General features: G+C 47.2%; 6 protein-coding genes across 6 annotated transcripts; 2 read left to right on the plus strand and 4 right to left on the minus strand.

Moving 5' to 3' along the window:
* Nucleotides 1-2612: 2612 nt before the first annotated feature.
* Nucleotides 2613-5357, plus strand: LHYA1_G005751 (putative chloride channel protein; the record flags this gene model as incomplete). The annotated part of the gene is made up of 4 exons (XM_031150695.1): nt 2613-2789; nt 2865-2880; nt 2915-3199; nt 3391-5357. 4 exons carry the CDS (start codon nt 2613-2615, stop codon nt 5355-5357), a joined length of 2445 nt encoding a protein of 814 aa, XP_031004266.1.
* A 123-nt stretch (nt 5358-5480) lies between these two features.
* Nucleotides 5481-7098, minus strand: LHYA1_G005752 (putative 6-phosphogluconolactonase; the record flags this gene model as incomplete). Its single annotated transcript, XM_031150696.1, has 4 exons — nt 5481-5831; nt 6000-6262; nt 6475-6680; nt 6731-7098. 4 exons carry the CDS (start codon nt 7096-7098, stop codon nt 5481-5483), a joined length of 1188 nt encoding a protein of 395 aa, XP_031004265.1.
* A 1796-nt stretch (nt 7099-8894) lies between these two features.
* On the plus strand, nt 8895-10070 carry LHYA1_G005753 (Uncharacterized protein; the record flags this gene model as incomplete). The annotated part of the gene is made up of 4 exons (XM_031150697.1): nt 8895-8914; nt 8969-9174; nt 9228-9909; nt 9947-10070. The coding sequence occupies 4 exons, from the start codon at nt 8895-8897 to the stop codon at nt 10068-10070; spliced, it is 1032 nt and encodes a 343-aa protein (XP_031004264.1).
* A 641-nt stretch (nt 10071-10711) lies between these two features.
* Nucleotides 10712-14338, minus strand: LHYA1_G005754 (uncharacterized protein; the record flags this gene model as incomplete). The annotated part of the gene is made up of 1 exon (XM_031150698.1): nt 10712-14338. The coding sequence occupies one exon, from the start codon at nt 14336-14338 to the stop codon at nt 10712-10714; it is 3627 nt and encodes a 1208-aa protein (XP_031004263.1).
* Nucleotides 14339-18473: 4135 nt separating this feature from the next.
* On the minus strand, nt 18474-20343 carry AIM9_4 (Altered inheritance of mitochondria protein, mitochondrial; the record flags this gene model as incomplete). The annotated part of the gene is made up of 5 exons (XM_031150699.1): nt 18474-19381; nt 19432-19816; nt 19870-20021; nt 20085-20188; nt 20234-20343. Coding segments are annotated over 5 exons (1659 nt in total), but the record flags the coding sequence as incomplete, so codon positions are not given.
* A 1084-nt stretch (nt 20344-21427) lies between these two features.
* YND1 (Golgi apyrase) lies at nt 21428-23596 on the minus strand (the record flags this gene model as incomplete). Its single annotated transcript, XM_031150700.1, has 2 exons — nt 21428-23520; nt 23587-23596. The coding sequence occupies 2 exons, from the start codon at nt 23594-23596 to the stop codon at nt 21428-21430; spliced, it is 2103 nt and encodes a 700-aa protein (XP_031004261.1).
* Nucleotides 23597-26470: the final 2874 nt, after the last annotated feature.

Here is a 26470-nt window from a genome sequence, read left to right on the forward strand (position 1 = left end):
CTGTGGGAATCAGCAGTCTTCTTTCACTCTATTCCTTGTTCAACATTGCTAATGTTCCTATAGAGGAAGTCGACTTTCCCCTGAAATTCCTCTCAGGGAAAGGCAAGGAGAGAGAGCCGCCCTTGCTGAGGCTACGTTTGAACTGGGCCGGCCGTATCGCCAAAGCAGAAGCACTTGCGCTCCCTACGCACCCTCCGGGAAAGATGTTTCGGCCGGATATGACACCCGTTCCAATGAGCCCAGAAGAAAAGGTAAGCGACAACCTATGGCTCTCTGGCACAATACTATGGAACCCTCTGAGAAAATGAAATAATGCTGATGAATTCGCCCTTCTACAGATAGCTGCGAAAAACCCACCACGCCCGAGGCAAGGATCTCTTCCGCAATGGGGTAGTGCGGGCGAGGGGAGTGAGGCGGTGGCTGTACACAATGCGCGAAATGCGCGCAGGCCCTCAATGCCAGTGACCAGCGGCAGCTTGAATACTTCTGGTCATTCCCTCTGAAAGAGTGAAGTGAAAGACTCTGGATATATTCTAGTCTGCATGTCGACAATCCAGAGTAGCCTGGACTGCTTTTTATGTGTACAAACAACATTGGGTCTGCAACTGTAAACCCACAAAAGGCGAAAGCAGGAAATGGGGTGTTTTTAATTCGTTTTTTTTTTTTGAGGGCTTCTGAACATGAGTCCTGGTGTAAGCACAGCTAATTTTTGGTTCACCTGATGAGTACGGGAGTCAAAAAGTAACCCTCCTGTTAGTCGGAGACCCAAGTAGTTCAAACCCAGCTTTTTTGTGGAATATAAAAAGCTGTTTATTCCCCTCTATACTGGTTTTCATTACTTTGAGACACACAAGTCGTGAGCTTGAGCATTTTATTTCAACGTAGTAATCCTGATTTTAGAGCACATTATAGCTCCCTGATTCATTATGAGACAACGCTTGGGTGAATTATGTTTTGTTTCTTCCCTGTTCTTCCCCCCACCCTCGAAAATCCGACGTAGCATTATGGTTGCTACTCGTGTTTCCTATATCATGTATAAGAGTTTGACGCCGTCTTTAATGTACCGAGCAATGAACCCAGTATCCGCTATCCCTCAATAAACACAATACATATTCCGCTACCTAAGCTTACGTGTTTTGTTTATTCCATGATTTACCTGCGGCTAGCTGAATGAATGAATGAAATGCGGGATTGAGGGATTTACATACATTCTTGCAAACGGGTTGCGAGAAGAATGGAAATCGGGGGTAATTGTGGGTTAGCCGATCGAGACGTGAATGAGAGAAAGGCAACGGTATCTATACCTATAAAAGGAAATGGGTTCGAGGTCTGAGGTGTCAGTGGTAATGCGGGCATTATGATTTGTGCCGAATACTAATATGATGCTTGGTGGCTCAGGGTCTATTTCTATTTCTCTTCTTCGCGGCTGGATTGGAAGGATATAATACTAGGCTTTTGGAATTAACTGGCTGCTATTATTTTCGGCTGTGAACAGCAGTTCAAGCATTTGTATTATCGCGCTTGGTGTATTATGATAGTATAAGTGTTTGTCTCGATAATTCCGTTCCGCTTGGTAGCAATTTCAAACTCGGACGAACTATCGGGAAGTAACTTGACAGTAATGCGCTGACTGCGGGACAACGGCTTTTAGGCAGCATAATATGAAGACGGATAAGTGTGGAAATGGTCCGGGGTTCACTGGGGATTCGTTTTGCTGATGCTGTTGGTGGAGAGGGAATAGGTTGTGTGTATCACAACGATTTGAGGAGGGGGAGTTTGAGATGCATGTTGGAACTTGGGAGTATGTTTGTCGTTAAGGGCAGATTACAGACAACTCTATTACTATGCATCTGAACGATGTTTCCTGAAGGATAAGGCCAGAAAATCCTAGGGAAATACATGTGCAATGGCTTGGTGTTGTCTTGAACGTGACAGAATTACTAAAAACCATCTCTCGTCAAAATGAGTATTCTAGGGATTAGGTACCCTCAAATTGTGCATACAGTCTTACTCATTAATAGGAGGACATTTAAAAATTCATCAATCTCAAAACAATTCGATAATGGCGAGAGCGGTGAATGTTTACATGAAGAAGCGAATTTCGGTTATCCTTTTCAACCAGAATAAAGAATAAGGAGTTGCAAAAATCAACCTGAAAAAGGCAACAAAAAGAAAAGGGTAAGATACCCAATCCGAAGAGAATTAACATAAAATAAAATGCAAAAAACTAACAACCAGGACTGCTATGATCGACAACTCTAAGGTGTATTCAGCCTTGTAGGTCGAGCCAAGTGGATCCAAGCCGGAACTGATATAAGTGTTAAATGCTTGTTAACGATGCAATACTAGGTACTGCATTGGTACCACATTGACGAAAAAAGTGCTTATTCAATATTATATACCCCAATTGCTAAACTTCGGCAATAATCAGATGATATCGAGAATTCAAATGCTTTGATGTGACTGAAAGGGGATATACCAACAAAATACGCTAGCGGCCGCGTCTTTCAGATGTCGACGACTTCGATAGCTTCCAGGCGCTCATCATCACGCTGCTGGTTGGATATTTTACACCACAACAACATAAATATGACGACGCAGCGCATAGGGCCATGAACTCTCGATCGTCCTCGGTCAATGAGCCCACGCCTGGCGTTCATCGACGTCCGTCCGTCTCCTCCCGACTGTCCTTTGCGATTTCGAATGCCGAGCAGGGCCAGGCTGGAAATGCGCCCAATGTTGTCGAGCACCAGATAGACGAGGAGATTGAGGAGATTAAGAGATATAAGGTATGCGCGCCCATCTCACACTCTGGATATGGGGTAGATGGATGTTAATTCTTGACAAGGACTTTACAACAATAGGTAACTCCGGAACCATGTTGGTTGTGACGCTCGATTAATCACTGCTCCAGATTGGGTCCAAGATGCCGCGAAGGAACAGATACGGCGGAAGGTTCGACGGAAGGAAACTGCGGGCTTCTTTGAGAGAGGGGGTCGAGCTGGCTGGAGATATAAGATATGGGAATCCTACGAAGCGGCGCAAGGTTGGATTGTGGTTACCCTGATAGGAGCTGCCATTGGACTGAATGCTGCGATCCTCAATATTATAACGGAATGGCTTTCAGATGTGAAGTTGGGCTACTGCAAAACCGCTTTTTATTTGAATGAGAGCTTTTGTTGTTGGGGAGAGGATAACGGTAGGTGGGAACACTGGGTTGGGTGAGCTTTGGCTGAGAGGGTATAGGTTGCGATGATTGGCATCGATGGAGCTCTTTCGCTCCCGTGAATTATGTGTTGTATATTATGTTTGCTGTGGGTTCCTCTCCGAATCTTCTCCAACTTGACTAACAGAAATAGACAATATTTGCACTCACTTCTGCTAGTCTAGTAAGGTCATTTGCACCATATGCCGCAGGATCCGGCATATCAGAAATCAAGTGCATCATAGCTGGTTTTGTTATGAAAGGATTCCTTGGCTTCTGGACTCTGGTCATCAAATCAGTAGCCCTTCCCCTTGCCATTGCATCGGGATTGTCAGTCGGGAAGGAAGGACCGAGTGTCCATTATGCCGTGTGTACCGGCAATGTCATTTCAAGACTGTTTGAAAAGTACAAACGAAACGCTGCAAAGACGAGAGAAATTCTCAGTGCCTGTGCTGCAGCAGGAGTAGCCGTAGCTTTCGGCAGCCCGATTGGAGGAGTGCTATTCTCGCTCGAAGAAATGTCATCGTACTTTCCCCTGAAAACGATGTGGAGGAGTTACTTCTGCGCGCTGGTCGCGACTGCCACTCTATCATTGATGAATCCCTTTCGGACCGGCCAGTTGGTCATGTTCCAAGTTCGATACGATCGATCATGGCATTTCTTCGAGGTCTTGTTCTACATAGTTATTGGCATATTTGGGGGACTTTATGGAGCCTTTGTCATAAAGTGGAATTTAAGAGCGCAGGCATTTCGAAAGAAATACCTCACCAAATACGCCGTGCTGGAAGCAACATTATTGGCTACTGGGACTGCCATTATTTGTTATCCAAATATGTTCCTCAGGATAGATATGACTGAGAGCATGGAGATTTTGTTCTTGGAATGTGAGGGGGCTGAAGATTACAATGGGATTTGTGATAGGAAAAATAGATGGAGGATGGTCCTCTCCCTAGCCTTGGCGACAGTTATACGAGTGTTCCTCGTCATCATCTCATATGGCTGCAAAGTGCCAGCCGGTATTTTCGTGCCGTCTATGGCCATCGGGGCTTCATTTGGCAGGACCGTTGGTATATTGGTTCAAGCACTCCACGAGGCTTATCCAGCTTCCGTATTCTTTTCGGCCTGCCAGCCAGATGTCCCATGTATCACGCCTGGCACATATGCCTTCTTAGGAGCAGCAGCAGCGCTCAGCGGTATCATGCATATTACCGTATCCGTCGTTGTCATCATGTTCGAGCTTACCGGAGCCCTCACATACATCTTACCCACCATGATCGTGGTCGGCGTCACCAAAGCAGTCAGCGAAATCTTCGGCAAAGGCGGTATCGCAGACCGCATGATCTGGTTCAACGGCTTCCCCTTCCTCGACAACAAGGAAGAACACACCTTCGGCGTCCCCGTCTCCCAAGTCATGACCAGCGACCTCACCTTCCTGCCCACGACCGGCCTCGCCATGAAAGATGTCGAGAAGCTCCTCCTCGAAGACACGTACCAAGGCTTTCCCATCGTCGAAGACCGCACCTCGAAAATCCTCGTAGGCTATATCGGCCGCACCGAGCTCCGCTACGCCATCGACAGAGTCAAACGCGACCGCTCCATCAGCCCAACAGCTAAATGCTACTTCAGCCCCCCCGCCTCCTTGAATCCCACGACTCCAACATCCTCCGCTGTCACATTTGAAGGCATGGCCTCCTCGGCCGTCGACTTCTCCCGCTTCATCGACGCCACGCCCGTGACCGTGCACCCGCGCCTCCCGCTCGAAACAGTCATGGAGCTCTTCCGCAAGATCGGCCCGCGCGTAATCCTTATCGAATACCATGGTAAGCTGACCGGGCTCGTGACCGTCAAGGACTGTCTGAAGTACCAGTTCAAGGTCGAAGCGAGCGAGAATCCGAGGGATGATCGGCATTTGGTCGAGGGGCAGGAGAGGCTGTGGGGCGTGCTGAAGAAGGGGGCTGGGTGGATTAGTGAGCAGCTTCATATTGTTAGTCGGGGGAAGATAAGGATTGGGAGTGGGAGTGCGCAGGAAGAATTGAGGTCGCCAGTAAGGGGGCATGGGAATGGTAGTGGTAGTGGGCCGACGAGTTATATGATGGATGGGACGGAGACGGATGGGGTTATTGACGATGGGGTGGAATTGGAAGATAGATAGATAAATAGATAGATAGATGAATATATGATTGATTTGAATAGATCTGTGCGATTTGAATATATACAGTAAAACCCCGTCCGTCCCTTCCCCTTCCTCCTCCTACCCCCCATCTCACTCACCAACCTACTCATCCCAAACAACACTAGTAACCTCCCCCTCCACATCCACCTCCGCCACAAACCCACCCCACGTCCCCGCCTGCACATCCCTCTCTATAATAACCACGCGCCCACTCTCCTGCAACCCGACCGCCGCCAGCCGCCCATCGCGACTGACGGAAAACTGCCGCGGGAACGACCCCCCCGCCGCAGCTAGCTGCACGAACGCCAGGCTCCCTGTCTGCGCATCGATGGCCCAGCTCTGCAGAGAGTCGGAGCGTATCAACGCGGTGCTGTGGTTTTTGCTGGTGTCGAAGGGGGGGATCAGCAAGGTGCTGTCATTGCGGCAGGATGTTAGGAAGAATCTGGCGTCGGGCTGTTGGGGGGTTGGGGGTGTCAGTTAGGTTGTTTTTATTATATATATATAATCATCTCGATCAAGGTCCCAATCAAAAATGTTTGTTCATTTTGTTCTGTAGGGTGAGGAGAGAAGGGAAGGGAAGAGAAGAGAAGAAAATTGATGTCGTGCTGTGCTGGCACTTACAGATAAAACCCCCTCGCCGGACGCGGCCCCAACAGGCGTGCTCGCATTGCCGTAAATGCCACTGCTGGATACCTCGGTGAAGCCTAGATTGTTGGACACGGAGTACGAGACTGAGTACGAGGTAACTGTGTTTCCGAGCTCGGAGACGAGGAAGAAGTACGTCTTGTTGGTGGTGGGTGAGACGAAGAAGGCGCCGTGGCGGGGGCCGGAGCCGGGGGGTGTGGAGAAGGGGGTGCGTTGTGTGAGAATGCTTGTTGAGGGGTCTATGTATGTGGTGTTAGTTTATTACTTTGCATGTGGATGTTTTCGGGGGGTAAATATGTGGGTTTTTTTTTGGGGGGGGAGGGGTGGATGGACGAATGGATGGATGGTTGGGGGATTTTGGGCTGTGGAGGGAGGGAATCACGCAATGAATGAATGTATTTTGGACATGAACTGGACTGGATACTGAGAGGCTCATTGTATGCATGCTTACCTATGCTGAAGACGCGGATGTAATCGGCTCCCAGGTCAGGAACGACGATGAATTGGTCCGTAGGATCGACAAGGGCTTCGTGTGGATGGGGTGCGTCTTGTCTATCAGGAATCGTTCCTGGAGTCGAGAGCGTGAATTGGAGGTTTTGGAGCAGCGCAAGGCCACCTGATTTTTGGATAGTCCAGCTCGAGAGGGCAGAGCCACCACTGGTAGAACGTCAGATCAGAAGTTCTTGAAATGGGAAGAAGACACCTACTAATGGGCCACGGCTAATGCTTTGCCGCCATTGTATACAATTGAGCTCACGGGTCCACCAAGCGTCACATGCCGATCTATCTGCTTGAGGACCCCGGATCCAGGAGTCTTATATGAAGATATAGATCCATTAGGACCGGTAAGTCCCTCGTCAAGACCGTAAATAATCCCATTATACCCGTCCTTCTCTAGCCAACTCGGACTCGGCGCAGAACCATTGTTCGCCGCAATAGTAGTCAAAGAGTAGTTTCCATTCGCATCCTGACACAATGACAACGTAGTGATGGTGCCAATATAAGAAGACACATAAAGATTAACCGCAACGGACGAAGCTACAAGCCCACCAAGAGGAAGATGTTGCCAACGCATAATGTCCAAGAAACCCTCGACGGAATGCAAACACGCGAATCCAAAAGAGCGCAGGGGAGCAGGTAGATAGATATCTAGAAAGAAGGGAACTGCCCGCATTTTGTATAAAGTATCGGCCCTATGTAAAGTTACACCCATATATTTGCGCAGACGGCAAGGGAACTGGAGCTTCCCAATTGTCCGAATTGTGGGGTATTAGATTGAGTGCCGGCCGGTGTGCCTTGTCCGGTATGGGATAGATTGAGTGCAAATCTCTCCATGAGGGGGATGGACTTTGACGTGAAGGGCCAATGAAAGATATGCTTGACACAGCCTGTTAACTAGATAATGGATAATGGATAATAGGAGTTACGTTAGAGTTCGGATGAAGCAGGGGCAGGGACAGGTGCCCAGCTCGGGAGTGGGGCGGCGCTTTTATGAAGGGTCACGACAATTTATACTTTACCGTAACCTCGGATTCATTTTGTATCGGCATCGACGGATATTATGAGTTCATCCTTACCTTAAGGTCAGCTCTGCCTCATCTATACAAAATTGAGAAATACCAACATTATACAGGTAAAGATGTATACTTATATCCCTACCTGAGGTACTTATAAACAGCTAGTGCTATCTCCAAACTACCCCGCCAATCAATCTACCCCACCATGACCACTGCCAGCGCAGTCACGGCACCAATCACGCCATTCCCGTTCCTGCAGCTATCCCCGGAGCTTCGAAACGCAATCTACTCGTACGCGATAGACTGGCCGCACATCTCCGATACCTTTAACCGAATCCTGCAGAGGCTGGTGGTGAGAGCAAGATATGTACCGTCAGACAGGAGTGCGGGGTGGACCTTTGGAGATGCGAGGCAGCATGGGAGTGTGATGGAAGTTTTGTCTAGGGTAGGTTTTGGTTTGCAGTCCTGTGGTATGCAGTGTGGTTGCGCTGATTAATAGGGTAGTTGAGGGATTTTGGTGGGCGGCTTGATGTTGTTTTTGAGGGTGAGATAGATCGGCATCATAGATGGCTAAAAGGAGAGGATGAAGAGGAAACATCTGGCGCAGGGTTAGTTGTATAGTTAATTGTATAATGTTGTTAAATGAATGGGTTATATGTCAACTCTTGGAAACTGCAATTCCTATAATAGATAGAGGGATCGCGGGATAGGTAGGAATGCCACTTATAGTACTTGTAGTAACTCGCAAAGTCCGCAAGACGTTAGCAGTTAAGCATAAGAAATGTAAGGCTAACCAGGAGCCAGGCTCTCGGAAACCTTAGTATGGCTAGGTCTGCCTGTACTATATAGGACCCGAGTGGAGCGTTCTGACTCTAGGAACTTCTTTTATCTAGTCTAATAAAAAAGTCCTGCACTATATCAGCTAGCATAAAATATTGCGTATAAATATCTATACGTTTCTTAAGAAAAATACAAGACTTTATAGAATCTTAATATCTTGTAAACTGCAGTTTTTATCATAGAAATCCGAAATTCACGCTAAATTGCGCCTTTCAGACTTTGATGGTACAGTACGATACATGGTACCTAGGTACTCCATACTGCACATAATATAGCGCACGCCATTGAATTATATTCTTGATCATGATTACTACAAATCAGATTCAACAAGAGGGTTACATCTATCTTACATCATAGTAAACAGCTGCTTACAAAGCACTCACTCGCTTCCCCCCTTCAGCTTCGTCATTCGTCAACCCCTCCATATAAACGGCGATCCCTCAACTTACATCCCAATCTGTAGCAATCCCTAAAACATCACTCTTGAGTCTCGAAGAAAACAAATTTCGCAATTATGGCACCTAAAGTTTTTATGTAAGGGCACGAAATAATAAATCTTCGTACGAGCTTTGCTAACCTTAACAATAGCACAGGAGTAACAGGTTACATTGGTGGCGATGCCTTGTATGCACTTGAGAAAGCTCATCCAGAGTACGAATACACAGCTCTTGTTCGGAACCCAGATAAAGGGGCTCCAGTAGCATCTGTTTACCCCAACATTCGTCTCGTATACGGGACACTAGATGATGCAGAGCTGTTGGAGAAGGAGAGTGCAAGCGCGGACATCGTTCTACGTAAGCTTCCTGTCTTTCAATCACCTCACACACTGACAAGACCATGTATACAGACACTGCAGATTCCTCCGACCACACAGTAGCAGCGAAAGCCATCGCAAAAGGCCTCGAATCCGGCCACATCAAAGAGAAGCCCGGCTTCTGGCTCCACGTATCAGGCACCGGAATCCTGACCTGGAAAGACTTGGAAACATCGACCTTCGGCGAACCGCCCTCCCAACCCCCCTACGACGACCTCGACGACGTTGCCAGCCTGACCAGTCTCCCAGACACAGCGTTCCACCGCGACATCGACAAGCTCGTCCTAAGCAGCGCATCCGCATCCGTCAAAACGGCAATCGTATGCCCGCCCACCATCTACGGTCCTGGACGCGGGACGCAGAACCAGAGGAGTAGACAAGTGTACACTCTCGTGCAGGCAGCGCTTGAGAAAGGCCAGGCGCCACAGCTCGGCCGAGGACTCGCGGAGTGGGATAACGTGCACGTGCATGACCTCTCGGCGCTCTTCGTGCTCCTGGCCGAAGCAGCCGTTGCCAACAAGCCTGAACTCGACGCTAAGCTGTGGGGGGAGGACGGGTATTTCCTGGCGGAGAATGGACATCATGTTTGGGGCGAGATTAGTAGGGAGGTTGGGCAGGTGGCGTTTAGCAAGGGGTATATTAAGGTGAAGGAGACGAGAGTCATGGGTACTGATGAGGCGAATGAGGCTTATGGCTTCGAGGCGCTTTCTTGGGGGTTGAATTCCAGGGGCCTCGCCAAGAGGGCGAGGAAGTATTTGGGGGTGGAAGCCGGTGGGGAAGAGTTTAAAGGATGAGATTCCGGATATTGTTGATAGTGAGGCAAGGAGTTTGGGATTGACGTCTGGGTATGCGGAGAAAGCTGCTGGTGGAAAGTAAAATTGGTGACGGGTGAGTTGTGTGGAGTTTCAAAGGTCAGGTCGTAGCTTAAGGACTAGACGAATGTATTCGAAGCATTGTTTCACTATTCATACATGAACCTATCATAAAGCAAAAAAAAGCAATCCATCCACTGATCGATCCGTGCAGGGAAAAGGAAAGTGCGTACTTGTATGTATATGCGCAATCATATCTTTGTATTATATCTCTCATCTACAGTACTCATCTCTCTAGTAAGAGAGCAATGTTATTCATTAGGCCAGAACTGCACGCCGGCAGATTCGATCCATCGGATGCATGCATGCATGTATTCCAAAAAGGTGCTGTACGTAAAAATCATACACAGCACAGCATAGCACAGTTGGTATATCCTCCACTCCCTCCTTACCATGCAATCAAAGCAATTGTCTGTCATTTCCCAAACGCCCAAACGACCACGCTAAATCTAAACAAAAAAACCAAACCAAAGCAATGCATTCCTTCCTTCCTTCCTCCGCTGTAAGTGTCCTCCAACATCCTTCTGTTGTACACGGGTATTGTTGATGTTGGCCGTTATTATGTGGTGATACAGACGTAATGAAACTCCTTCGTTCATGGCGGTCCGTGCTAAGACGACGAAATGATTGCGAGTTGAGTGACAATCACTCCATCGTCTCAACATTGACCAACCAACTCCTAACCCCTTCTCTCAGGAAGGACTCCGTTTGCTCCCTCTCAGCATCATCGCCCTCCTTCCTACTCTCCTCGACCTCCTTGACGATTTCCTCTAGTGCTCCAAGCACCATCTTCTTGCACTCGTTTCGTGGGATTTCCAATTGTCGATCACTGCGGATGGGTAACTTCGCATCCGAATTCGAACGGTCACGATTCCCACCTTTACGGGATGTAGAGCGCGAAGAGCAGACTGAAGACTCCTTTGAGACTTGGCCAGACTGTGCAATGATTCGCTCGACGGCTTGAATGAGGGTTTCGTCCATGGAGATGATTGGCTCTTCTATAAAACGATCTTCAATGTGGTTCTCGTATGCTTCGGGAGCTGGTGTAAGCTGTGCGGCCGAATAAACGTTTCCATATCGCGAGTCGAGCGGGACATTAGGTGTTGAGATGTCCTTTGGCTTCACAAGTCTCCTGTAGCGGATACGCTTGATACTGAAGTTGGTGGTATCGGCAATAATGGCACTACAGACATCCACCCAACGATCTGAACGGCCGTTATCGGGAAGAGGTGTACCGCTAAACATTGGCGTTGGCTCTTCTCGCATTGACGCCTTTACCTCTTCTAGAATACCCTCCTGGACTGGAATAGCTTGTAGAGCAAAGTCGGGGTGATATCGTTGAAGCCAACCACCGACGTTGGTGGTGGTATCAAGCTCAGGGCCAGTTCGAGAGTAGTGTTCAAATCCGTCCATGCCATTTCCAAATCCAGGGGTAGATAGGTAGCCGCTGCTAGATGGCGAACTGACGGCTGTCTCAAAAGACAAATAATCCGGTAGGGGAACGTCAATATCAATAACACCATCCATCTCGTTAATTGATGTTTTTACAGGCGACTCGTAAGCCCCAGAAGGATCGGGTACCCGTAAAGAAATATGAACCACCTGTTCTGAAACTTCCCCGGGTTCATCATTTCCTGGCTTCGCGGTCTTCGAACTTCCCGAGTCAGACTTCCTCAACTCACGCTCTTGTTGCTCCCTTGTCTTAATAACTTGTGAACTGCCGACTTCTTTCACCATTTCGGCCAAACTGGCAGGCTTAGGCAGGTGATCTTTCTGAAGGGGATCGACTATTTCCACACCATCAATAGGAGGCTCAACCTCCGTAGTAGCAGTCGAACTCCGCCGCTTTGCGCTCCAAAATCCGCTAATCATACTACCCCATCGTGAATTTTGGCCCTGCGAGTCACCGCTGGTATTGCTGTACTGACCGCTACTTTCACCCCTCTTCAAAGAGAAGCGAAGCAAGTCATCAGCAGCAAAGCTACCGCTGCTACCAGGTCGTGGTCCAGGACCAGTCCCAACTCTCATTGGTCTTCTGGTGGAGAAATGCGGTATTGTCGTGACTGGTGTCGCCGTTGAAACCGTCGCAGTACTACTCTTTCGGGTGCCAAGGTCACTTCCAGGAATGGGTAGGTTCGCGGTTTTCATTGATGCAGCGTCGGATGGGCGGCGATCATGGTGGATATCTGGTGGTAAATGTGTGGGTGGTCCATGCATTGTTTGGGTAGGAAAGCTCATTGTTCGAGAATGAGCTCGAGAGGCACCAGTCCGTTTGTTTATTCTGCGACGGAGAGATTCTTCTCTCAATATTGGCACAGTATACATCGGAGGTGACTGTGAGTAGCCCCCAAAAGATGTTGAAGTGCTAGGGCGATGCAACCGGGGGGGATTCAACTGTTGGTTTGCGGGAAGAAAGGCAGACAACAGAAAGATCAGCCTCCGGGCCATCAGTTTGTTGTCTGAAACGATGATGGTGCGAGTTGGGAGAGATATGTCATCGTCCTTATTTGCTCTTTGGTGTTGGTAATGGCGACGGCGGTACCAGCTTGGGCCAAGGGCTTGAAGCCATTCGGTATGATGACCAAGGAACCCAGTCAAGAGATTGAAAAAGAAGAATCCTTCATCTTTGCTGCCTGCCCATTTGCCCACTAGTCGAGCTTCTTCACGCCAGATACCCCACCGACCTTGCCCAGTAACTACTTGATATGCTTTGAGACCGCTGGTGATACGCTGGCGGGAAATATCCACCTCTTTTTGAATGTTCAGTGCATGCATTAGACAGTTTGCTTGTAGTTGAACAAACTTGGCGTTTGTTTTTGGGATTTTGAATGGTTTGATGTCTTCCATGACCCGTTTCCCAGAAATCGAGACACTAGCAGATGGAACGCGATGGTGGGATGAAGAGTTGGCTCGAGGGTCTGGAGAGCTGACATCTGCCTGCTTGAGCAAGGGTAGAAGGGATGTTGTCGCAACAGCTTGCAAGTGTGAGAGGGTCCGCATGATAATATCCCAGTGCTGGGTAATCAAATCAATTCGATCATCAACATCGCTTGAGACTGACGAATCCAAGGAGTCCACACCAAAGCCAGTTCCCAGCATAGTCCAGCCAGCACGGCGAGCTGAGTTGAATGAAGATGGGAAGGAATCCTGCTCGGTGTAAGAGCCAGGACCTCGAAGACTAGATCTTGAGATCGGCACCGATGGAACATTGGGAGCCGCTGGTAAGTGGATTATCAGGCCAACAGCGTACATTGGCGTCCTCTTTTGCTTTGGCTGGAGCCTTTTATCAGTTGCACCATGGTCACCAATTTTGGGAAAGGGGTAACCGGCGGCGTCAGTGACCTGGACATTCTGGGTCGGTGTTCGAATTTGGGAGGCATCTTCAACATCATCCTTCGGCAGTGGTACGGGGAACATGCGTGTGATCAATACTTTTTTTCGTTCTGTACTTCTTGAAGATGGATTCGAGCTCATGAAACCCGCCGATATCGGAGCAGCTGCGAAATTATCTGACGTGAATGACTGTGCGAGTTTGCTACTCCGCATGCTTGACCTTCCAAAGGAGCCATTCGCATCCCCACCGTAGGAGCTTGATGTAAAGGGGACCCTGGATTCCGATGGGAGAATATGAACCTTGGTCCCAGTCCCTTTGTAGGCCAGAACTTCTGAATTCCCAAATATGCAATTCGAGAACGTAGTCATCTCTTCCCTGTACTCTCGCGCCGACCGTTGCCCTTCTGTCTCTGTATGACTAAGAGTCTTGTGATGCGCAGGCCTGCGATCGAAAGCACCAAAGGTTCGCGGAGCTGTAGTCTCTTGCTGGATCACCACAGGTCTTGAGTTCTGTCCTAGACTAGCCTTCCGCGGCGAGCTAATCGATCGACGGCCCTCTGCGTGTGGTTGATATGAGGTGCCATTGTTTGGAGCCTGTTGGCCCTGCGATGGAGGGGGAGGAGGAGGTGTATGAGTGTCGTAAAGAAGTTGGGCGGAGCCGGAGGTGGGGGTGGCCTCCTGCATGATGATAACTCTGACATCTCGCATGTCAAGATCAATGTCCCCGTTGATGTCGAAGTTGTTCACTGCCGCAGGAGCAAGTACTGTCCCAGATGATAGCGGGAAGACCTGGTCATTGTGGCAGAGTGCGTCGGCATCTGGGAAGAGCAGGTTGTGCGTGAATTGGTCTTCCAGATTCGAATCGAGAGGATTCTTTGATTTGGCGGTCAAGGACCCATTGGAAGGGATACCAGAGAGTAGTTTCCCAAGTAAAGACATGTCGGCGATAGATAGCTGAGGTTGCCCTCAGGAACACTATGAGCAGTGATTCCTAACAGTTTGCCTGCCAGGTGAACAGTAGCATCTTCATGGCCATTGCCGCAACGAGGAAACCCCAGGATGGTTGAGTATTTGTGGTTATGATGGCAGGTTTGGTCGAAAGCAATCGAAAGTGTCGCAGCTCGGTTTGTGTGAATCCCGTAGAACGATGAAATGGCGTAGGGTGCCTTTCGCAGTGGGGAGTTGAGATGGAATGTGGTAGACAAGTACCTACGTAGAAAAGTCGGGGCCAGTCGAGTAATACTGGTCTGGCGGCGCAACACACCCGCACTTTAGACAAGAGCGGTGTGAATAGGTGTCGACCAATGAAAACCCTTGCTGACCATTTGCTACAACAACAGCATTTACTGATAATTATTGATAGATGCGCGTTCAAATTAGGATATAAATTATAATGATAAGTTCTGAATACACAGTGCAGGAAATAATCCTTTCCAAGATTCGGTATAGCATGGAAATTTAGGTATCATTCCCTTTGTTCCAAACATCTGGGCAAATCGAAGCGGATATATACAAATCGAGTTGTGCACGGTGATTGATCATAATCCCAAATGCGATCTCTGAGTCACTGCATTTGGCGGTAAAGGTGCAGACGGTAGATTGGAGCATCGCATTGCCTCGATGTATAGTATTGGCAGGGATATACAGCCCAACATGGTAATCTCGCACATTACAGTACATGACATTACGGAGGAAGATCCCGGACACGCTCCTCGGTGGTGTACGTATTCATACGGAGTAATAGATGATCCTCGGCTTCTTCGAGAACAACAGTATCTGTAGTATCTGTACGCTTCACTTGTGGAAATTCCTTGGCTAGCATACGATGTTATGTATATTACTCCGGTGATACCTCTCGGGACGAATAGAACGGCTTGGAGGGGGTACTGATTTAGCCAGAAATGCCCGAGATGTGTTGTTGTGAGGCGTCTGCGGTAGCGAATACATCTTCACGCGTATCCCCCTCCATACAGTAGACATCGTTCTTGAGCCGAGATCATGAGGTCTGCTATTGACTGTAGATTATTGGCGCGCGACTACTTTATGCCTTTGGAGTGAGATACTTCTATCTCTTCGGTGATCTAGTGTTGCCCCGGGGGAATCTTCAGCTGGTACAGTAGGGAACGAAAGGGAAGGACTGGAATGAAGGATTAAGGATGACAAGGATGTGGCGGGGGCATCGTCACCTGGCCGGGGAACAGGCTACAGCCTTGCGCGAAGCCTTGGTGTTTTGGTCTCCTGAGACCAAAGTGATGAGCTGGCCTCGATGGCTCCGAAACTCCATCCTACTCGGTACGCCACGCCCGTATTTGTCGACGGACTTTGACGGATTTTGGTATGGTATGGTGGTGTGGCGTAGCGTGGCTTGTCGTGGCATGTCGTGGCATCTTCAAAGTTCAAGACTTCAAGAGAGCATACAGAGGCATGGTATCACGGCATATTGTAGTTATTGGACTTCATCGGCCACAGCAACAGCAAATCAAAGAAGCTAGATACAGTACTGTACCGAAGCTAATCAAGCGATACGATGGGATGAGCGGTGTCTTCCTCCTCTTCCTCCTCCTGCTTGATCCGTCAAAGTTGTCCGCATCCTTCATTCTCAACCAAAGCTCTCATCTCATACCATCTCATCGTATACCGAAAGTCGGTGAGGCTACTGTACCAGGACAAACCCCCCAAGCCACAGATGCAAGTTCACGGGATGCCTCCACGATCCGGCAGTTAGCCCCTGGTACATCTATACTTCCTTCCACACAGGCCAATCAATTGCCAGACATTGTGAGGCCACCAAGCTTTACCCGTTAAGGGCCCAATCCAGACCAAGCCAACAAGACAAACAAACCTTCGCCGTTGGATTCTTCGTGAATTACTGATAAACATGCTTGTCGCGTTACTACAGCATACTGTACTGTACAATCTGCTGTGAACCACCCCCACCCCATCCCACCTACCCCCACCGTCGAGAAGCCCTGGACCTGGCCCCTGACGTTTCCAATACCGCGTGCCCGGGTCGGCATGGTCAAAGCGATCTTGGAGATCTTTCTAGTCGGCTGGAAGTACCGGCTGGTAATGTATTTCATGTCCTTGAACCTTGACATGTTATGTGTAGTTCATTACGGATCGTTTATCATTCAAAACGCCGCGCAACAACACCCCCTTTCCCTTCTCGCTTACTGACAAGGATTAGCCCAGCCCTTTATCATGTTTACTTCGTACACAACTCTCCAGCTTGCAGTGAGAGCTCAGAAAGTATCTTTTAGATAAAGTGTCTTTTAACCTTTCCATCATCCATCCTTTCGCCTCCGGAACCCCACTCTAGCTTCCCCGTCCCGTTCGTTCGTTCGTTAAACGTTTGCACTCATTCATTGCCTGTCCATGGAAAAGCACAGTCCAACAGCGCTCGCTGCATTCATTCATTTCATTTACTCCTATACGTCCCTCACTTCCCAAGTCCCTACAAATTACTTGGTACAAAGCACGCTCTCAACTCTCTCTTTCTCTACACGCCTTCCTTCCCCACAAACCGCAGTAGAGCACCAAGTAGCCAGCATAGCAGCTATATACAGACATCCCTCTAGAATCTACAAGTTACGCGCCTCAGCATTCATATATAGGAGTCCCTTAGATATCTTTAAAATACGCCCACCCCTGTTATACTACCGTATACACGTTTCCAAAATCGCCTGCCCACCCACCCACTACCACTACCTAGGTAGGACTGCGCGTAAAATAAAATAAAGCAAGTCTTCACCAAAACCCAACTCGAATACTACCTACCCAACCTAACCTACCCATACATACATAGTACCAAGGTATGTTAAAGTTCAAGCTAAGATTAGAGTTCAGCGCCTATAGAATTACGCTTGGGCTCGGCCGAGTCTGATACGCTTAGGCATCAACACCCTCCCATAAAACGATGATCGGTGCATTTGAAGAAAGGAGGGCTTTGTTTCCGCGAGTCAGTCATTCGGTCAGCCAGTCTACTCGGCATCTTGACGAAAGAGCCGAAGCTGATATCGCAGGCAGGTTCCGAGCGGTCGGTGCGTGCCTGCCGGGGATTATAATATGCATGATTACCTATCTTTAATCTATCTATTGTTTATTCATTCGGAACCAAGAATAGGACGAGCAAGTACTTCGTCCCAGGCATAATAAACCCCCCGGCGCGGGGAGGGCGGTTATGCTAGAGGTGATTTTCTAATGCAACTCCTATTAGAAGAACCCTAGCATACCTCATGATCTGATATAGGCAAGGCTGGGTAATCGCTAGAGCGATAGCTAAGGTAAACTTAACACTTATCCTCTATATAAGCAGTAATTCTAATAAATTATAGATAGACCTGTGATTCTTGATAATAACAAGTTAGAGAGTACTAATACGGAGCCTGAAACCGCATCTAGCGAAGACGGCATAAACAGTGCTATATAAGTTATAAGCTTAGATAACACCTACTAATATGCCATTTAGACCGCCGCTAAGCCGTTAGGGGATAAGAATAATACAACCGGTTATTATATTATTTGATAGATGTTAAAAATACCTAATAGTCTACCCAAAGCTTTGGGTAAAGATAGTCGTCAGGATCCGATCACGTAGAGACCAGTTCTAGTACTAAAGGAGCTGAGCGGATAAAGGAGAGATATAAGTAGAGCTTTCTCTCTTCTCTTTCTCTCTTTCTCCTTGATTAATCTATGCCCTTTTTACTTCTACTGCTTAGTTCCTATATTCTGTCACAGCTCACAATAAGGAACCAGCGAGAGGTTGGACACAGGAGATAGAAAAGACCTTGCATCAAAGTTAAATAAGAGCGGTATCTAGGGAACCGAAATTGTTTAGAGGAGTTCTTATTTTCTTGAGCTATCAGCAAGCCAAACCTAGAAGTATATCAATACACAACAACTCCCCAACAGCATGATGTTAATCAATGTAGCCAATATTCTCTTTCAACTTGATTTTGCTTCTAATTCCTATTCATTTTCTGCAATCTATCCTACCCCCATGCTGATTGCCGCTGCCCCTTGTCCACCACTGATATGAGTTGTGAAGAGCTGTCTAGAATGTCGGTTCTTACATAGCTGGAGTGTCTTGGTACGGCCAAAGTTTCTCGGCGAGAAGCCTGTCTTCCTCATTATCAGCAGCATTAATGAAGGCATCTTTCATCTGCGCCAGTTCAATCTGCATTTCGTCGAACCTGCTCGGCTCTATTGATCCATTTGGAGACAACCCCCAATTCTTTCGAAAAATATTCAGGACATCGCTAACATACCCCCTATTTTCTTCTTCATGCCTATACAGAGCCATTTCCTGATCACTAAAGTTCACGGGGCATGGGCCAGAACTTGGGTGAAGGACGTCCCACCCACTGGCAATTCTGATCAGCGCTCGTCGAAGGAAGAATACATCACGATCTTCCCATACGCTTTGGACAATGCGGATTGGGTCTATTTGTGCTTGATCGCGTGATTGAAGTGCGGCCCAGTGGCGTGGGTTTCTATTTTGTGTGATTGCGAGATAATATTTGTGAAGAGTCTCGCTTTTTATAAGGTTACTAACCTCCTCCTTTTCGTCCTGATCAAGGCTACTATAATTCTCCGGGTATGTTGGCCAAGTATCTATATTATCAGAAACTGGCCCTTGATGCTTGAACATTGTTGGGACGCCACATTGATAAAAGAGCGGTAGTGCTGTAGCTGCCTGCCAGTCGATTATCCGCGTAATTTTCTTTGATTCGGGATCAACGAAAACATTATTAAGGTGGAGGTCTGGATGCCATAGTGTTGATGACTGTGTATCATCTGACGTCGGAGGAGGTATCATCGCTGAAGTAAGTTGAAGATACCGAGCCAAGAGAGCAAGCATATCCTCAGGTAGCTCAGGTTTAGTAAGGGAGCGAGCATAATTCATCCGCGGATGGCCACACGCCTTAATGAATTTAACTTCACTCTTAGCCATCGCTTCAACAAATTCAAGTGGTTTGCTATCTATAATGCATTAGATTAAGGAAGATCGTATCAATTATAGGACGACTTACATGGTCCTCGACTTAAGTCCATAAAGGCTTTTGGCCCCCGCCACATCGTACTCTCAACTAGTGGTCCTACTGTAAAGCGTTGGGCAGCCGATGAGGGTAGTGAAGGCGTAGTCACTAGGACATCGCCGGCTGGAAAGTCTTCTCTAAAATAGATACAACCAGACTTCTCGAGCTTCGTGGAAGCAAGCTTGCATTCAATTTCCACAATTTGCTCTATGATATTGTATCGGGGCTCAATTGGCAAATCATTCCAGTCTTGCCAAAGCCTTCCAAGAGGCTTGCCCGGGGCAATTTCCTCTAAGATATACTCTGCCCCGATTGGATTGTTGCGATCAGTAGACCAGGCAAGTATACGAGGAATTGGAATTTCCAACACATCCCGTAGCTAGTATCGCTCGAATCAGATCTCTGTATTAGGTCAATCAGCAAAATACTTACGAATACACGTGTAGCCACTTCGGATGCTGTGGTGTAAAATTCTGGCCCTGCGCATGGGTTTGGCAGCTTAGCAAAGACCACCAAGCCGTTATCCATCGTGAGCAGGTACGCTTTATTATTTAAACCTTCTTTGCATTTAAGAACTTCAGTGCCTACAATGTAAGTTAGGCAAAATGTGAGTCGTAGAAAGGTAAGAAAGTATAATAATGGCATACATTTGAGAGCACCGTGATCAGAAACTGCAGCTACAGCAACCCGTATAAGCTGTTGTAGGTCAAACCTGAGATATCTCTCTGAGAGATTGTACGATTCATTGAATCTATATCAAATTAGCAGTCGTTTCTACTATAACAATAAAACGTACAGCCAGCGGTGCCTCGTGTAACGATATAAATCTTCCTCCAAGATGTCCTCGACTAACTCGGTCAGTATCTGAGAAAAATATAGGTGAAAACTACACACTATTGCCGTCATTTCTCACGCCACAAAGTCGTGGCAGAGAGATAATGTCGCGGGTACTGTGCCCGCGGGGACAATTTGCAAGCTTTGTGAAGATGGAAGGTCGAGTCTCATGAACCTTGGCAAAGTAAATCGACGAAACAAGGGACAACGTCCTAGAAGAAGGGGCATAGTTTTCCTTTGTACTAAATGAATGACTCCAGAGTTCCAGTGTGATGCACGAAACAGATTGGCCAGCAGTCGCCTACGGAAGTAATGATTTGACCCTAGGTAGCTTTCGCTACAGTTCCCGGATATCGCGTCAAAAGCGACAAGTCTGGCGCGTAGACATCAGCGCTAAGCCTGATCCATGTGAGTTAATGATGATACGAAAGCTTCACAAGATTCCAGGCAGATCCTTAGATGTTAAACTAAGAAGGTTTCCATTACTAATAGCACCATTAAATTTCTCTTACAAGTATTGTCAATTGCCAATTTGAATAGCACTGCGTGATTTGGCTTGCCGCAGGTAATGTGGTTTACACGTGACATATACACCGTAACAGTAAGCTTTATAGCTTTTATAGTTATTATTTTTAAATTTTCTCTTAAATGATACTTAGCTTTTTAGTATACTTATAGAAGTATCCTTAAAATATCTAGCTTTTATTCTGCCAATGCTTTTTTATAATACAAGTAGGGTTTTACTTCGTTTTTGCTTTTTTTGTAATCTAGGTTTTTGTTTGTTTACTTTCTAGCTGTAACCTACGTTTTATCTGTCTATAAAATCTAGTACTATTGCTCTATTGTCTAGTAGCTAATATGGGTTAATAAAAAGACGTTGCTTTGAAATTTCAATATTGATTTTACTAATTCTTATCGCCTTCTTTCTTGCTATCTGTATATCGGTAATACAAAGTAAGCAATTAACAAGACTATTAATTCTACGCCGTACCAATGCCGCCCCTAGCCCGAGTCCCAGTCCCATTTCTGTTTCCAAAGACAAAGTACGCCGCGCTAAGTATTAAACGGTTCATGTGAAGTCGTGTACTGTGTCGCTATTAGCGATGATGATGTCGCTGATAGCGATGATAATGTGAGCCTTTGATTCAAGACCGTCTCAATCCTCCTCTAAAGGTGCCATCATCGGACTCTTCAACCTGGTCGGACTACCCGTCCTAGACCTCCTACCCATCTGCAAACGCTCTCTACTCTCCGTCCTCACAATCAACCCACTCCTGTCCATCGCATTCGCGCCTATCAATCCCAACCCCACACCCCCTTGAACAGGCGCAGGATCGAAATAGGTCGCGCTGTCGAAATTGACCACATTCAGCCTCGGCGTCATCATTCCACTTGCTCTCCCAACTCTTGATCCCTCGCTGCCATCCGAAGCCTCATTTTCATCACTGTCCGCTTCGCCGAGTTCGAATTCGTTTGCTGCAACGCCGTCTTCAAGAACACGTTCGTAATTCCCTGAACTACGACCAAACAGCTTTCCAGTTGCTGTTCCAAAAAATCCGCGCCCCCCTTTGCGAGGACTTCCGGGTCTGCGATTCCGACGAAGTGTGGCAGACACGCCACGTACGAACCGCATTCTTCTTTCCCGTTTCCGGAATACGTAGCCGATGAAGATGAGGATTAGCATAAAAAGCAAGAACCCCGGGCCAGATCGTGTGTGAGCTTTCTCTGCCAAATCTTCAGCTGCTTCAGTCCAACTGTCTTCATCTCCGATAGGCACGGGGAAGGAATTTGATCCTGCTTCTTGAAAGTCGGGGGGTATGCCGAGGGTATTGGCGCCGAAGCCGACAGGAAGGGCTTCGGTGTGCGAGGGGGGTATTTGACCAGCGGCGTAGAGGACCATTTTCCCCAATGTCCAGCTTACTTCCATATCTCGGATTTTGTTGACGGCTTGGAAAGGATCGAGGAAGCCTTTGTCTTTGTGTGTAGCTAATTCTTTCGAGGCATTGTATCCTGCACCGTGTGTAGGTTTATCGAGGCCATGTTTAGGGACTCCGATTCCCTCATGGAGAACGTTGATTAGCCATGAAGCTTTGAAGCATACTTCTTGTGCAGTCTTCTCGTTCACTTTGTGTCCCCATTCTTCAGCCTCAACACCAGTCTTGATATCATCCCATTCTGCAGCACAGAAATCCTTGACCATCTTTTCGTATGCTGTGAAATCGTATGCTGCATCTTTATGTGCCATCTCAAAGACTTCGTGGGTTGTGTGCCAATACTCGGAGACTCCAACGAAATGGTTGACGTCGAAATCGATCGCTGGAACATGTTGGCCATGTAGTAAACACGGTTGATCCGCACAAGGAGCATCTTTGTCGAGAAGAGGCGCTACTTGGTCCACACACTCCTTAAATCGCCCGGTACCAACCAAGACTGGAGCATCACCTCGAGCGCTGTCAAGCGGAAGTCCTTCCAATGTGGTAATCAGTCCACTAGGTAAACATGGATCCAGTAGCTCGTGAGACCCTTTATACATATCCTGTATCGCTTCCACGTATCGTTGCCTAGCTTGATTGACTCCGAATCCTAGCCACGTCGTGGTGAAGACTTTGTATTCCGTCGACTCCCCATTCAACGTCCGCATCCGCAGTAACTTGAGATCATTCGCATGCTTCTCAGCCTCGGTGCTATTCGGAGCGAACGCAATCTGTGCTGAAGCACCTCCCATATCCAAAAACCCATACGTATGGTGATTATCGCCATGTTTATGATCTTCCGGCGAGTTGAAACTCCCCAGCAAATAATTCGCCGCAATCCACCCATACAGCCCTTCCGTCTCTCCCGGAATAACCTGAATGTGTAAATCGCAATCCGGCAACGAGAAGTTGGTATGAGCCTGCGCATAAGCACAAATCTCCCCTAGCAAGGCCTTTTGCTTCATCGGTTCCAACAGCCGGACACCCGCTGTCGCCATGAGGAAAATCGGCGTGTCCTTGACCTGATCACTCGGCACAATGGAGAGAGCATGGTCGAGTAGATCTTGTAGATACGGGCCGACTTCTGACGGGTTGTCACCGAATGTCGATACGCCGGGCTTCGTTTTGTAGGTATAGTTCTTCTTCTGGTGTATGTCGGGCAGGCTTAGCATTTCGTGTGGTGAAGCATCTTGTCGTGCGCGCGCGCTGTTCAACCAGCGGTAGACATGGACTCGAGTTCCTGATGATCCGGCGTCCAGGATCACACCCCATCGCCCTGTGAATGAGATTAGAGATGTCGAGGGGGGAGGGAAAGAAGAGGGAGGTAGCGAGGGAGACATACATTTACCCATTAGTAAGACGGGTGGTGGGTGTCGGGCGAGGGTGGATTAATCAATGACCGTTGACGGTTGAGGCTGTCTATAAATGTAGCTTTGATGTTTGCAAAGGCATTGATCGAGTCTCGTCGGCGGTTGGTCGCGATGTAACGAATGTGATTGTCGCGAGGACTCGGATATGTGGAAGACTATTGAAAGACTGGCGAATTGATAATTGATATGTTGGATATGTAGAGAGGTGGGAAAAACGAATGTGGTGTTTTAAGTGAGGGTGAGGGTGAGGTGAGGGTGTTGATGCATGCGTATCTTCCTTCCTTCCTCCGTTCCTTCTTCCGTTCACTCCAAAAGTTACTCTTGGCGTAACCTTACAGAGTACGAAGCTTGGCCTGAAGTGGTTTGGCGTGGCGTTGAACGAGATAAGGTCAGCCACTAGATCCTGATTGGGTTTAGTGGCAGCCCCTGTTTCTGGGGGACAAGAACTGATTTTTGATTCACGATATGATATTTGATAAAGTGTGATTGTCTGTCTTGTGTTACTATTCCGGGACTCGGGATAGGTAACAGACAAACAATTGTGGAAGATTACGAGGCTAATAAACTCGTGATACAGGCAAAAGTATGAAGTGGAGTGGAGCTGCCTCGTATTGATTTTACGAATGGCCGAAGTTTAAGGCCAGATGACGTTTCCCATGTGAAAAACAGATTTCATCACTGATAATGCAATGCAATGGGGTTGGGGTATAAAGAGATAAGGGGAACAATACGAGAGAATACAATCCGAATCCGAATCAATAATACCATCCCTTCCATACACACACGAAATACACTCAGCGCGCAGTAGAGGATCTCATCCATCTTCATCTTCATCTCAGAGGAAGAGTTGTTGTGCTGACACGCCGTTGTTTCAGCCCCATATCTTCCTTCGTTCAGCCTTCTCTCCTTCTCTTATATTATTTCCTCCAATGTTAATTCTTTCACGTCAGTCTCACAACGGCTGTCACTCCCCTTCCCCCCTCCCCCCGACAAAGGCGTGCGTTATGTTCATTACTCCTGAAACAACACCACGCCACGCCATATAATATATACATCAGATAAGAACGCCATATCAATCATCTTCCCCATATTCTTCTTCCCCATTACTCCGTATATTACAGTGGTGCTATATGGAGTATCAATGCGTTCGTTCGTTCACTCCATCCGGATCTGAAGATCAAACGGTATGACGAACATCAATGACGATCCCAACCCAATGCGGGTGGAGAAGTGTTCAAGTGGACATCCAATTTGCAAGTGCACAACAACACCACAGAAATGCGAGTATATACATACCTACACTCAGCTTTCTCCTAGATCAACCCCGAGGAAAATCAATCAATAGTTCAAGCAGAATGCCGCCCCAGGAATTAATTTAACAGATAAGTATGTAAAATCACGTGATTAACATCTCTCTTTTTATCCATTCGCACTTCTTTCTTTCCTTAAAATACTTCTACCTATCTGTCGGGATATAAGTGGTCATTGTGAGAGCCTTTCTAGTTATGTGACTTAGTATAGCTTAGTTGAGCAAAGGAGGCTTTTTGATGTCAGAAGAAAGACAGCTCTCTTTCTAAATGCAAAGCACTTTCTTGATTTTGATACTATAGCAGTTGTTCTCAACGTATTATCAGCCAAGGTGCTGCTGTCAAGAATCTACATGACATCTCTTTCTTCAACGCGCACGAAGTAAGATACCTTAGAAACCTAAAGTAAGTAAGCAAGCGTGTTCTTCCCATCGTGCTGAATATGCTTACTGCGCACTTGAATTATTTTCGGTTTATCACTTCCTTTATTAAGAACCTTTTTGCCCTTTTCGTAGGCTTAGCTAGACGGGTCTTCATTTCTATCTATCTGCCTCTACTTATAGGAGGGAACAATAAACTAAACCCACATAGATGGTCCTTCCTTTTCTCAGCTTAATACTCATTTCATAGCTACTACTAAACATCCTTGAACATATTTCTACGGTATGCCAAGTAGTGCCAATCAAGACAACGCATGTATAAACGTTAATATGATCCTAAACGGGTATGTCAACAAGTCATCTAGTAAATGACTAGGTAAATAAACATGACACCCTACAAGGTACTTATTAAAGGAGTCCCACTTCGTACTCACTAAACTCCCATACCCTTAAGTCTTATTCCACAACGATGGCATCCACCATAAATCCAAGCCTTTTAAATCAATATCCTCATTATTGTATAACCTGCACAACACCTGAATCCAACTCTTCAAATAATGTGATATACTGCACTTTCTGCCACTCAGCACCATACTGCTCAATAGAGTGCATTTGATCAAGACTCACGAGGACTTGCGATGTCACCTACCTTAAGATAAACATCTCCCGCAAGTCATGCCCAAGACCCTCATCGACAGCTTTAGGGTATACGGCAGAATTATCAACATCGCTATCACCAATGCCACTATTAATAACGACTTCGAAAATTATCTGATTAGGGCGGAGAATGCTCAGGTTCTCGTCTCTGGTGTTGTTTGGAGGCTATTGACTGCATGGTGGGGTTTGAAACAGAGGAAAGCGTGCCAGGACACTGGGAGCTTAGTCTTAATGTTTACCATGAGTGGCTTTGTTATGGACAATTTATTCGCACCCTCCGCATCTTTGCGGAGAAGATCTTGAAAAATGATTGTGATGCCTGAGTCAGTTGCTATAGAAATGGCAAAGCAGCGTCCTAAATATCATGGTAATTAAATTGGTTGAGGACGATAGCAAGAACTATCATATCTGGGAACAGTAATGTATTAATGGTTCAATTCACAAAACATATGTGAGCAAAATAAGAAGCGCAAGAAAAGGTAGAGAAACTAATAATTATAAGATGCATAAGC

The sequence above is a fragment of the Lachnellula hyalina genome (genome assembly GCF_007821495.1).
Source record: "Lachnellula hyalina strain CBS 185.66 chromosome Unknown contig00094, whole genome shotgun sequence".
Classification (NCBI taxonomy): domain Eukaryota; kingdom Fungi; phylum Ascomycota; class Leotiomycetes; order Helotiales; family Lachnaceae; genus Lachnellula; species Lachnellula hyalina.